Source organism: Octodon degus, unplaced genomic scaffold (genome assembly GCF_000260255.1).
Source record: "Octodon degus isolate 3935 unplaced genomic scaffold, OctDeg1.0 scaffold00008, whole genome shotgun sequence".
Lineage (NCBI taxonomy): Eukaryota > Metazoa > Chordata > Mammalia > Rodentia > Octodontidae > Octodon > Octodon degus.
Genome location: NW_004524584.1, coordinates 7,511,227 through 7,525,423, shown reverse-complemented (window position 1 = coordinate 7,525,423; position 14,197 = coordinate 7,511,227). Strand labels below are relative to the sequence as shown.

The following is a 14,197-nucleotide window of genomic DNA, read 5'->3' as shown; positions in this document are numbered from 1 at the left end:
AAAAAAAAAAAAAAAATTAAAAAGTATGAAAGAAAGACTAAGAGGCAAAGAACCAGAAATGAAAACGACATATAAATACCCAGGCAGAAGCCTATTTACATGTACACACATTTGTCCATGCATATGTAAAACATGCTCCCAGAGAAAGGACGGAGAAAATAGAGCTGTACCATCAGAAGAGCGTTTTTGGTTGACAAGTTTTCAGAATTAAAGAGAAATCTTAATTTTCAAATTTAATCTTAAATACACACACACACAAACACGCGCGTGCACACACACACATGACAAAACAAAACTCACAATGAGCTTCCAAACAGATGAGTACAATTAAACCATTCTCATAAAACTTATGACAGACATGAAGAACAACCAGAAAACAAAGCAAAAGGCAAGTATAACTAGAAAAAAGAAATGTGCTGTGCTTAAGAAAGAGTTGAATATTAAACTAATGAATAAGTCCAGGCACCATCAGGAAATGCTGAAGGACAGAGGTTTGTGTTATCTTCAAAGCACTGAGAAGAAGTAAACATTTTAAAATAATGTAATGCAGTTAATACATTTTGTGGCTAAAGTACAGTTGAAGAGCCAGGACAAAATGAAGGCAGTTTCAGAGTTTTCCCATTCATAGGCACACCAGAAAGCAAAACCAAGGGATACATACTAAGTAACCAACATGAAGAGTAAACTTAGGAGAAAAGACACTGAATCAGCAAGGTAGATGAAATGCAAAATGCAATGATGAATAAAGAAACAAGCGAGTATATGGATAAATATAAATAAGCTCTGACTTACGTATAAGTAGCAATTTAATGAAAATTTATAATGATCCCTGTGGTAATACTAAAAATAAAAAACAAACAAACAAAAAACCCCAGGTGGGACTAGAATTAATGACCGATGAAAAGAGAAGATGGGAAAGGACAGGGTACAGTGAAACATCTTGGGGTCCTGATTTTGTTCCCTAGAGAGATTTTTCAACTTTGGAGCTTGGTAGATCATAGGTCAATGTTGGATGTAAGAGGAACAGTGAGGTAGACTGTGTTCAGCGCTTAGTTGCTCAACATAGCTATTCAGATCAATCTGTGCATTCAATCCCAATCCCAATTTCAGAAGGTTTTTCTTTTAAATATACACAAACTGATTTTAAACCTTTAGGGGAAGACAAGTAAGTTAGAATAGATAAAAAGAATTATGAGAAATAATAAAGTTGGAAGAGTCATACTACCTTTAAGACTTATGATAAGGCATCAGCAGGTAAGACCTCATGATTCCGGCGGAGCAACAACAGGTCAGTGGACCAGAAAAGCAAGTCCAGAAATTGGCCCACAAATGCACTGATGGCCTATTTTTTTTTCAACACCCAGGGCCTCACGCTTGCTAGCCAGTCATTCTACCACTAAACTATGTCCTTCACTCGAGTTGATTTTTTAAAAATTTTTTTGCAGAACCAGGGATTGAACTCAGGCCCTTGTGCTTGCCAGGAAAGCGCTTATTCTACTGAGCTATCTCCCTGACCCTCATCAAGTTGATTATTTTTGATAAAAGTACAAACTAATTTCATGGAGAAAAGATAGTCTTTGAAATGAATGATGCTGGAACAACTTGACATCTATATAAAAAGAAAAAAAAACCTCGTAAAAATTCAAAATGGATGATGGATCTAAATGTAAATGTAAAACGTAACACCTTAGAAATATATACAAAGGGGGCCGGGGAGATGGCTCAGTGGAATAAGCGCTTCCCTGGCAAGCACAAGGGCCTGAGTTCAATCCCTGGTTCTGCGAAAAAAAAAAAAAAAAAAAAAGAAAGAAAGAAAGAAAAGAAATATATATGAAGGGAAATCTCCCCGTTCTAGGTTAGGCAAAGAGGTCTTAAATGTGGTACTTACTAAAGGTAAAAAAAAGACAAAATTAACTTGTTAACATTTAGCACTTCTGTTCTGAAAATGACATTGTCAAAAGAATAAACTACAGACTGTGAGAAAATATTTGCAGATTTCATATCCAATAAAGAATTTGTAAGGGCCGGGGAGATGGCTCAGTGGAATAAGCGCTTCCCTGGCAAGCGCAAGGGGTTGGGTTCAAGGCCCGGTTCCAAAAAAAAAAAAAAAAAAAAAAGAATTTGTAAGCATAATGTGTAACCAACTCAAATTAAACAATAAAAAAATGCATAACTCAGTTTAAAAATGGGCAGAAGATCTGAACAAACAGTTTACCCCAAAGGACATGTGGATGACAAATGAGCACATGAAGAAATCATTCCCATTGTAATCTTCTACTCATACAAAAGCTGGAACACCAATACTTATACCAGCTCTATTAGCAGTGGCTACGAAGCAGATGAAATCCCAGTAACTCTCAATAGGTGAGTGCATAGGTGATTGGTGGCATATCCATGCAGTAGAATCCATCCTATTTGGACATAAAAAAAGGGTGGAGTACTGACTGATATCCACCAGTTGCATGGATTTCAGAGGTTTTATGTGAGTTTCGAAAGGCTATATGCTATGTGCTCCCATTTACACGATGTTCTCAAAATCACAAAACTAGTGATAAAAGTCACACAGTGGTTCAGAGCTGGGGGAGCGTGTGACTAGGAACAGTAAGACTGGATTCTGGAGGTGATGGAATCATTCTCAATGCCAGTTGTGATGGTAATTACCTGAATCTATAAACATGTTAAAATGTATAGAACTATACATTATCGCTAACCATATTTAACTGTATGATGATGCACTTTTAGAAGCATTAAAATGTACTGTAACTAACCACATGTAACTTCCAAACTAGTAGGAAGAAAAAGAAAAAGCAAGACCAAGAAACTATGACACTAGAAGGGAGAACAGCAAGAATGCAAATGAGCAATGACTTAAAGATGCCACTACCAGCCAATGGCTGCCTCTGGGCAGGAAGTGAGGGACTTCGGGGGAGGCAAAGTCTTACTTCTTTTTAAAAAGATGTATCTGGCCATCCAAATGTCCATCAGTAGATGTGCAGGCAAGCAAAATGTGACACATAAACCAGTAGTATATTGCTCCGTCTTAAAGGAGTAAGTCCAAGCTGCTGTATGGCTAAAACATAATGCTATGTGAAGCAAGCCATGCACATAAAAGGACAAATACTGTACAGTTCCAGTTATGTATTATTCACTTTTTAGTTGCTTGGATAAAGTACCTCACATACACAACTTAAGGAAAAAAATGGTTAGCTTGGCTCATGGTTTCCAGAGGGTTCTGTCCATGGCTGGCTGTTCCAAGATAGAAATGGCCCTGTGGGAGGGCATGGCAGATGAAAGATGCTCACCGGTAATACCTGGAGGCAGAGAGAGAAGGGAGCGCCAGAGCTCTGCTTAACCAATTGTTCCTTAGGGAAGCAACTAGACACTTTTGAGCATCAATTCCTCATCTTATACCTTTCTTCTGCCTTTTCCTGGGTTCTAGGGGAATCAAGTGAGCACACTAGATAAGGACATTGTAGTCTGAAGGATAAGGGATAAATGTACTATTGTCATGAAATGCCATGGAGTATCTAGAGATTCTGCAGATCTCATCATGAGCCAAGTTGGGACCCTTTTCCCTCCAAGCCTCACTGTGGGCTCTGCTTGTGAATGTCTCCAGGTAGGTGGAATTTGGGTCACTGCTGGCAGAATGTATAGGGAATCACAGGCGGAGACAAGCCACCAGCTGCAGCCCAGGGCTTGGATAGCTACTCTGTAGGTCTGTGTATTCCCGTATGTTCTGCACATCTGATGTGCTCTGGAAAGAAGCCAAATAATTAAAGCCAAGGAATCATTCTGGTTTCAGGGGAAAACACTGGCCAGAGTGGTGTGCACCACTCCACGAATGTCTCTATTGAATTTGTGAGATGCCCACTCCTTCCTCATCCCGTGAGGCTAAGGTTGGAGGCCACTCACCTATGTTGGCCAAGGAGTACTGGTAGCGCTCTGAGAGGAAGTGGGGCAGGGTGAGGACAAAGGCGCCTGCGGCCAGCAGGAGACCTCCGATGCCGATCAGCCTTGGTCGGTGTACCCGGCTGCCAAAGTAGCTAACAAAGATGATGAGGATGGCATTGCTGATCTGCAAAGAGAGTAGGGGGATGGAGTGAGACCCAGAGGAGACCTGACCAGACCTTGCTCAGGAGGACTGGAGTGCGAAGGTGCTGCTTGCTGGGGTTAGTAGGTCCCAACAGAGCTAACCTAGCCTGTCCAAGAGCCTCATATACCAGCAGTCTCAGCTTTCCTCTGTCATCAGAAACCCAGCCCCAACTTTCAGACCAGCCCAAGAGAAGTAAGTATCTATCTGGAGTCATGAAAGGCTCTTATGTTAGATACCAACCATTCTCCCCCAAGTCTTTTGAAGAAAAATCCAAGCAAGACTCCAATTCTGGCTGGCTCCTAGGAATAATGTTTCCTAATAAAGCCCCGAAGTCTAATTGGATCTTAATGCAAAGATCCAAGGGCTCTGAATTGGTAATCAGAATAACAATTGAGCAACACACATCGTCTCACGTCCCCCAGCAACAACACTCACTTTCCAGATGACAGAAAGTAGCATGTCCGCACTCATGAGGCCAGCAGGTTATACTAGGGTCTCCCGACTGGAAAGTGCCCAGGCTTCGTGGCAGTGGTCTGCTGCCTATTGGAGAAGTGGGCTTCTTCCCTAACAGCTCTGATTCTAACCTGGCCCTGTCCTTTCCTGGGCCAATTTTCACTTGTGTAAAATGAGGGACAAGGACCACAGTGCTCCTAAGTTCTGTCCTGGAAATATTGCTTATTTAAGTTTCTGGGGCTCCTTGGTAGGTGAGCTCTCCAGCCCAACCTCTCTAGTCCTTGCCTTTTTTCCTTTATTTTTTCTTCATAGCACTTACCATAATGTGTAAGGACAGAAGCATCCTTGTTCTTTGTAAGTAAATATTACCTTTCTCCTTAGACCTTTGTCTAGCCGTTCTTCTTGCCTCCTAGCACCTGGCACACAGGTCATAAACTAGGTGTTGAGTCAGTGAAGGCATGAACCAGCGCAGGTAGGCTTTCTAGGAAAGGACACTGATGCCCAGGAGCTCCTGCGGCATGGCTAAGCGTGAGGCTGTGGGACCCAGAGAAGCGTGCAAGGGGTGGGAGGAATCCGCCTGCAGTGCCAGTTGCCTCTGCTCCAGCCCTTGTCAGAACTGGCTCTCCCACATTTCAAACCCTGTGCCTGGAAGAGCTTTACTCTTGTGCTCAACTTTTACTTCTTTCCCTCTTGCTTCTCCCTCATTTTCCATGGATGTGGCAGGACACTCAGCTCTGCTGACTGGGGCTGACTTCAGAAAGTCTGTGGGAGAGGTGATGGAGGGCCTCGGAGGGGAGCTGACCGCACCTGCTCACCAGGCCCTCCCTCCTGCTCCTGAACTGCACACCCAGCCTGTGCCCAGCACCCACCCACAGGCCCCAGAAGACTTTCTGAGAGTAACCTGCTTTCTCAGATTGACAGGCCTGTGCTCTGCTCAAACCCATTGCTGGCTCCATGTCCCAAGGGCCTTATGGCCCCCTGCAGCCAGTTGCATTCTATGAACACTCTCAGGGCACACACACACACACACACACACACACACACACACAGAGCCACACGTGATCAAAAATAAATCCTTAAATGCTCATATATACACACAGATATGCACACAAATACACACGCAGGCAGGCACACAAATGGTCATACATAAACCCTCAAACACACAAAGATGTGGGGTAATACGCACATACAAATACAAACCTATAGTCCCACATAGATACTCAGACACACATATAGATACATACACACACATACATAACCATGGATAAGCACACCAGACATACATAGGCACACTCAGAAAAAAAGGTCATAAACACACAGCATGCAGAGACACACAAATTTACATACAGGCAGAAAAACAGACATTCAGACATACAGATATTTACATACAAACATCATAGTCACACATACACACAGACACAGTCACAAGAATCCACAGATAGGTACACACACATATGCATAGAGTCATGTACACAGACACATATATTCACACACAAAAATACATGCATAGACACATGGTTACACATAAGTACCCAGATATCCATAACTCTCTCTCTCTCTCTCTCTCTCTCTCTCTCTCTCACACACACACACACACACACACACACACACACAAACCTGTCAGGTCAAAGGACTGAACTTTTTGGCTGCATTTGCCTCAAATTGTGCCCACAGGCATGATCTTGAAAAGGTTAGATTCTTGAAAATTTTATCTGAGCTTGGGAAAGAGATTTAATGGTTATTTTCATTTTGATTGAACCATAGCCATGAGGAAGTATCATGCCCCTATTTGCCTAATCAACTTTCTATCGTAAACAGACCTGCAACATGTCCCAGATGGCTATGCCTTGCCTCTGGAAAACATTCACTTATTCCTGGACTCACGCTTTTGTTCCAAGTGTGGGACAATATGGATGAGAACTTAACGGTGGGAAGTCACGGCTTTGGCTGTCATCTGGGCTGAGCTGGAAGATAGGACACCTTCCACATCAGCTCTGATGTTCATTAGCAGAGGGCCCTGGAACACTGGGATGGGAAAGATTAGGAGGCTGTGTCTGGATTCAGTAGGAGAGAGGACCCCCATGAGGTACACTATGGTTAGTGATGCAGAGTAGGACTGTGGTGACACAAAAGTCAGAGATTTGTTTCCCTGTTGTCTGTCATGAATGAGGACATGTGCCAGGGGAGTATCAAAGTCAAAGGTCAACATTATGCATACATTGTGCATCCTGATGCAGACAGCAGCCTGCACTGCAGGCGCATGCCCAGTTCCTACTCTGCTCCTCTCTGTACTGTGGTTGGGGTTGTACACAAGTGGAGACAGTAGTGGCCCAGGACACCCTCTCACCTCGTTCAAGCTGGAAATGAGGCCTGAGGAAGAACTGGAGAGCCCAAAGCGCTTCTCAATGGTGGTGAGGCTGCTCTTGAAGTAGGCACTGTAGAGAAGCTGGCAGAGCTGCAGGAGCCCGTGGCAGAGCACAAATACCTGAGGAAACAGAACGTGTGGTGAGGCTTTTGCACAGTGGGCCCTGGCCCCACCAAGCCTTCCGTTCTGGGGCTTTGTTTCCTCATTTGTCACGTAAGAACATTTATTAGCTGCTTGGAGAGTGAAATGCTCCCATTACTACACCATTGTTCACCCTACTGGAAGTGGAAATGCTAGCCACTCCTATCTTTATTGTATCTTCTTAGAGTTATTGTAAATACTCCAGTACACCTACAGGGAAAGACATTCCCAGGGGAAAGGCCTGACATCAGCCCAGCATCTCTGGCACGATCCAGCTTGGACTGCTCTACCACAGTGCCCTGTGCGCTGATGGTCTGCTTTTCTGGCTATTTTCATTTTGATCAAACAATAGTCCTGAGGAAGTACCAGGCCATCCTGTGCCCATAGAGGGTTTTAGGCTACTCATCTAATTCAAATGACTCCCAGCAGCATGAACAAGTTCTAAGTCAGGTTGTTCCACTTCTCTTGAGCTCCAAGACCCAATTCTTACGGCTCCAATAAGGCTCTGTGATGCTGCCCCCTGACCACCTGGTTTGAAGGGATGGCTCTCATCCACACCCTTGCCAAGCTTGTTACCACCTCTTATCAGGGATGTCTGGCCTCTCCCCAGGAGTATCTGCGATTGTTCACCTCTGGAAGCATGGTCAGGGCCTTGGGGAAGAGACTCACTGTGTGCTGCCCTGCTCCATATGACTAGCTCTGTGAGTTCTGAGTCAATGTGAGTCCCACAATTGATAGCACACCCATGCATCAGGCAGAGGAAAGGTGGGATTTGATGGCATCTTTGGTGAGCATCGGGCTGCGCTCCTAGGTTCTGAGCTGTTGGACCAGGCCTGAAAAGGTCGTGAGCCAGGAGTCCCTGCATCCTCAATCAACCCCCAGAAGGTGCCCTTCTGGGTCACACTTTTCCTCCAGGGAAGGGCGGGGTGATGTTACATTTCATAATCTGCCAAAGTTCTTCCCTTAACTGAAAGCCTGAATCTCAGAGGAGCAGCTGAGGCTCTGATTTCATTTATATTTCCTCCTGAAACTAAGCCTACCTCTTTGCTCAGGCCCTTGCTCCAGGCTGTGCAGTTTCCTACCTGTGAGGGCATAGCCTTACACAGTAAGGCCAGCCTGGGACTTCCGACAGAGCCTGGAACTCTCTCCCTGCCCATGTGTCCATATTCGCAGCCTCCAAATGTGAAGAGGTAATTACAGCCAGACAACTAGATGCCTCTCCAGACTGCCATCTACCTCTGATCCTTGCAGCCACTCACCCGTCACCAGTGGCAGGAGGAAACCTGCCTCCCTGGGGGCAGAGGTAGCACCACTGTAATTCACTTCATACATTACATTTGTCTTAATATTTTATACTGAAGGTGTTGCTGAACATAGCCTTGACTCAGTTTTGCCTCATCATTAAGGGAAATTGAGATCCAGAGTTGGGGAACCTGAGTGCCCAGCATCATAAGAGGAGTTTTTGGAACTTGAGTATCAGTTATTCCAAATACTTAGAGTTGGTTCTCCTTTCCTGTGCTCTTGGTTTTCCACTGTGAGATTAACTGGTCTAAATCGGTGGGCCTTAACTCAGTTTTAAGTTGAAATTGCCTGAATGGAGGAGGCAGAGGTCCAATCCAAGATCAGCTGAATCAAAGCTTGTGAGAACAAATTCATCCAGAAGAGTTCCTGCTGCAGAGTCTGGTGAGCAAAATGGGTTACAATCACTGGCCTAGTGCACACATTCTGGCCCCAAATATCTATGGGCAAAGGGTAATCAATGGAGTATTAGAAGGGAAAAGCAAACCAAACGTGGAATTGTCCTAATTTATAGGAGCTGCCATGATAGGCAGAAGGGAGGACAAGATCCTTGGAAGAGGCTTTTGGGAAAGCCACATGTGATGGTGATGTGAAGCTGCTGGCTACAATGATGATGGTGAAGAAAATGAAGATGCAGCTGCTGGTGGTGCTGAAGACTATGGTGGTGACGGCGATAGCAGTGAAGGTGATGGTGAAGATGAAGGCGAAGGTGTTGGTGATGGTGATGCAGGCAGTGAAGGTGATGGTGGTGATGGTGATGTTGACGGTGACAGTGCAGGTGATGCTGGTGGTGGTGAAGTGGGTGGTGATGATGGTGAAGGTTTTGGGGTTGGAGACAGTGATGGTGATGATGAAGGGGATGAAGTTTGTCAATATCTGATTATTTTTCCTGCACACAGGCCACTAAAAGCACCCAAGCCCAGATGATTTTCTGAGTCTGACTAGACTTGAGAAAGAGGCAATTTAATCTTAAATGCCTTGATGATCTTCTAATTTCTCCAAGACTCCATAGTCCCCTTCTCTGGACATGCTCATGAGCAACCCATTTGCCTGTAAGGAAATAGTTCCCAAATCTCAGTTTCTCTTTCAGCGCATTCTGCAGAGCTCTGGACCATCCACCCCACTGTCTGCTGGTCTTCTCTGCCTGGACCTCCTCAGACCCCTCTGACTAACCACTTCTTCAGCAGGACTGTCTTCCCTCATAGATCCCTGCTCTTCTTACTTCATTCGCTATCCCCTTCACTCTGCTTCCAAGTTAGAAACCAGATGCCCTCCCCCCACCCCATCATTACTCTAGTACTTCCCGTAATGTCTTTCTGTTTCTTTTATAGTTAACCCCTGTTTTCATCTACAAGTACACACCTTGACTTGGGCTCTTACCATTTTTCCCCCTGGGTTGCTGCAACTATCTCTCGTAGGTCTCTTGCCTGACTGCTTCACATGTGCCACCAACCCACCCCAGACAGATGTCTCAGTGGAACAGGGCATGTTCAAATCAATGTCTCTTACCAGCTCCCAATTCCTATAAGACAAAATCCCACATCCTTGGCGTGATATCCTTGATGCTACAGATCTACACCCTGCCTGCCTGCCGCTTGACTCTGTACCTGGTGAGACAAATCACCTTTAGCAAAGATGGCCACACCAGCACCTCCCATCGACATTCCCTTCATGCAGCACAATGGCGCTACTCCCTCAAGAAGCAGGGTGTGTGTTCTCACCCTTTGCATATGGGTGAGAACAACCTTAACTACTCATTCTAAAGGGAAGACTGAGACAGAATGCCATGTAACTTCTGAGGCTTGGTCCTCATCATGGATAGAGAATCTGCCTGATTTGTTCTGTCTTAGAACTCAAACATCACATACAAGGAAGCCCAGTTGTCTCCACATATGGGAAGGCCACACGATGGTCTTCAGCTGACAAGTACTGATAAAGTTTCAGCCCTTAAGCAACATCTGTCAGGCACATTTCTGACTGTGCCTTCAGATGATTCCTATCCTAGCCTTTGATGCCAAGTAGAGCAAAAAGTGTTCCTGCTCACAATTTAGACACAATCAGTTTTCTTTCTGGTGTCTGTGTCCCTGTTCTGCTGTGCCGAAACCCCTTTTTCCAGAATGGGGCTCAACTCTGTGTCTAGTTCAGGGTTATTTCTAAAACTCTCAGCCCCTGCTGCTGACTTCTGCACAGAGGCATCTCAAAGGCCTGGTACATGCTGGGGGCACAAGGTACACCCAGCAGAGGAATGAGTGCTGTTGTTGGGAGGGCTGGCCTGAGGCCAGGCCAGGGCAGTGGTCATATGGGCAGCACACAGAGTAGGGGCTCCTTTAGAGCTGCACAGCCACTGATTCCAGGTGGAGAAAGAGAAAAGGCTGCATTTTCAGCCTGAGGGTCAAAAAAGGGTCAGTTCATGATGGCAACAGGGCCCAGGAGAATTGTCCCTTAAGCGGAAGGACAATGAGTTCATTTTTGGAGCACTTGAGTTTCTGATTAAACTCAGAAAAGGCCAAGATCTCTCCATCTAAATTAGTAATAAATGAACATGGATTCATTACCAACTTCATCACCTGCCTCACAAAAGGAAGGTAGGAATGATGGGAAAGAAAAATCTGTGTCAGATCTTTTTCAGAAAAATTTGTCTTTGCTACTAAGTGGAAGACTCCAGCAAGACTGACCTGGCACCTTTGCACATCCTTGGTCCCTTGTAAAGCCAACCTCACCACCAGCTCTTGGCCACTGCAGCCATATGGGGCCTAGGTATCTCATGGGTGTCCTGGAAGCAATGCTGGTATAGGTCTGTGCTTCCAGGTCTCACTTGTGGCTTTGGGGAGTAAAGGTCAGGGAGGAAAAGTGCAGTAAAACAGACAGTTCTAGGTGATGGTTTAACAGAGCTCTCTGGGCAGGGGCGCTCAGGGTCATATCTGGCCTTGCATATGGTTTTAAGTGAGTGCAACCACAGGACTATGATTCTGGCAGCTCAAATCTGTTAAATATCCATTGTATGGCCAGCAGGAGATGGAGCAAGGGACCTATGGCATGATGCAGAAGAGTAGAAATCCAACCCTGGAGGACGAGAGACTTAAGAGTGCAAGGAAGGCAGGGCATGACGCTGCACACCTGTAATCCCAGCACTAGCAAGACTGAGGGAGGCAGCTTGCCTTGACTTTGAAGCCAGCCTGGGTTTATAGTGAGATCTTCTTTCAAGAAACAAAAGGCAAAAATAAAAGAAGAAAAGAGTGCAAGGAGGTGGACTGGTTTGGTAAAAGCAAGGAAAATAGTGTTAGGTGGGCCACAATGCCCACACCCCAGCATTATGGCAACACAATGTTCTGGGTCGTGATGGTTTTTGGAGTCAAAGAAGCCTAGGTTCAGATTCTGGCTCGTAAAGAATGGTAGAACATTCAACCACTAACTTGACCATTCTGAACAGCAGCTTCTCCAACAATAAAAGGGAACTCCTAACATCTGGGTTGCAATGACTGTGTCAGAAAAATGTACTTATGGCACCTGGCACCCTGCCTGGCCCACATGGGAAGAGATTCAGTAAATTAAATGACAATTACTCCACAGGAACTTAAATTCCCTGTTAGTGTTCCATTCTCAGCAGTGTGAAAAATCTAGTTTCCTATAGTGTTTCATGGCATTGCTTGAGATGTTCTGAGTCAACAGGATTTCATGAAGAAGTTTCAAAAAAGCTGCATAGGACAGTCACAAACTGTAGAACAAATATTTGCAATTCACCGTCATGTCAAAGGCTCTGAGGAGTCATTCAGTAAAGACCTGCTTTGTTTGACCCAACTTTTCCTGTCCTACCTTCACCATGTAGCCTTACCATCTCCTTCACCACAATTTGACATTCCCAACATTTCTGCCTCAGCCTCTGGAGTAGCTGGGGTTATAGGTGTGTATCACTGTTCCCAGCACCACACCATCAAGTTCTACCTCCCTGCTCCCTTTTGCTTGGGATTTATTGCTTTCCATATGACATCATGCATTTGACTCTCATTTATTGACACCTATCCCCATCAGAACGTAGACTTCATAAAGGAACACTAACAGGTGCCTTGAAAGGCAGCAGACCTCACGTGCTTGAAATGATTCCTGGTTCATGATTGGGGTTCATTCCTCACCAAGTGATCAGTGTGTGTTTAAAGTCCCCTGACTGATAGTCTACAATGCAGAACATTCAACCATCAGAAGAGCCACTCTGGGAATACAGATTGATCTCTGTAATCTGCCCTCCAACATTTATAAACTTCCTTTTCAAGGTTGTTTCTTCTATGAGCTGCATGATTTACAAGGCACAGAACAGCACTTGTCAGTGTAGATGCCCCACGTACTTGGCTCAACTCTAAACTGCTTTTGAATATTGCTAAGCCCAAACTAAAAAGTTAAAGATTTGCAACTAAGTACACAAGGACTTTCTGGTGTGGCAGAAATACTGTATATTTTTATGGTACAGTACTTATACAGGTATGATTTCTATTTGTCAAAACTCATCAAGCTTCTAAAGTCGGTACATTTTATTATATGCAAGCTATACCTCAATAAAGTCAGCTAAAGAAAAATTTCTTTGAAGCAAATGTGTAAACAGATGGTATTCAAAATAATGTTCTGAGGCTTTGAAGGGAATTCTGCACACAGTTGTGTTTTGTTATGAGCACTGGCAATATCACTGGAATGAGTTTGTTTACACAAGGAGCCTATTTTGAAAGGTTGAAACTCCATGTAAATATCTAGATGTGCGTCCATGTGTGCTAATCTAAACACAAGGCTTACTCAAGAAGTGTGTGCATGTGTTAAAATGAACTTGTGAGTTGAGGCGCATTTGTAGAAGGAAGCTGATGGATAAACCTCGTGCAGGAGAAGGACATTCTTGAAGGGTGAGGTGGGCAGGAGGCTCTCAGATGTCCAAACATGAAAGCTATGCTCAGAACCACATTCTCTCTCCAATGCTAACAAACACAAAGAGAGAGGCCTGCCAAGAGGGAAGTAGAAATACTGGAGTTGCCATGAAGATCTTCCATCTAACACGCAGCAGACTTTTACTACCTTTGCCGAAGATCTAGGAGTAGCTGCACACGTTATAAGAAGCCATGTGAAGGGACAGGGTGGGGATTCAGGCTCAAGCCAAGCTCCAGTGATGTAGCATAAACATAAAGGACTACCCAGCGGCCAAGGAGGGAAACCCTTACAACATGGGGTGAATGGGAAAGAGTCAAAATATAGCCGAGGCATGATCTCTTTCTATCTACATGATCATGACACTTTTTTCCAAATTAAACTATGGTTAATTGGAACTATGCTCTTACCAGAAGGGTCACACCATGGATATAGGAACATTGGGCAGAAGTTATGAAATATGACCTCCCCCAAACCCACTGTATGCTTACCGTCTGGTTAATGACTGAATTTTCTATCAAATGAATCTAATTTCATCCCAAATCCCAAGGAAGGCAAAACTCTAGGTAACTCATCTGATTTCTTATGACTCCTAAGATGTGAATTCACTAAGGAGGCTGAATCTAGTGAGGCACCCGAGGAAGACTTTCAGGAGCAGGAGGTGGAGGTGAGATACACAGCTGGTGACCTGCCCTCGGGAACTGGTGTTTCTATCCCTAGATGACAGTTGTCTGCTTTACCAAACAGGACTTACAGGGAAATCTAAGGAACAACTTTTCCAAAGGAAGGAGTGAAGGAGGGTAGAAAAGGAGAGAGAAAAAAATGAAGAGAAACAAACAGCAAAGGGAAGGCTTTCTCTCTGTCCTGCAAGGATACAGGGATTGCTCAAGGGTATGATGGAGGCCATTCTCTAGACCCCTGAAAGAGGGCTATTGTTTTTTTTT

General features: G+C 44.6%; 1 protein-coding gene across 3 annotated transcripts in view; it reads right to left on the bottom strand.

Annotated features, from left to right (window-relative positions):
- The window catches only part of Slco2a1 (solute carrier organic anion transporter family member 2A1), an 89,369-nt gene that overhangs the window by 36,341 nt on the left and 38,831 nt on the right, over positions 1 to 14,197 (bottom strand). For 2 of the 3 annotated variants that reach the window (XM_023705072.1, XM_023705077.1), the window contains 3 exons: positions 6,894 to 7,031; positions 3,913 to 4,075; positions 3,303 to 3,311 (listed from right to left, as the gene is read on the bottom strand). In XM_023705072.1, the coding sequence (XP_023560840.1) occupies positions 3,303 to 3,311; positions 3,913 to 4,075; positions 6,894 to 7,031 (310 nt within the window). The remainder of the gene's footprint in view (positions 1 to 3,302; positions 3,312 to 3,912; positions 4,076 to 6,893; positions 7,032 to 14,197) is intronic. The other variant, XM_004625006.3, reaches the window with a different exon arrangement.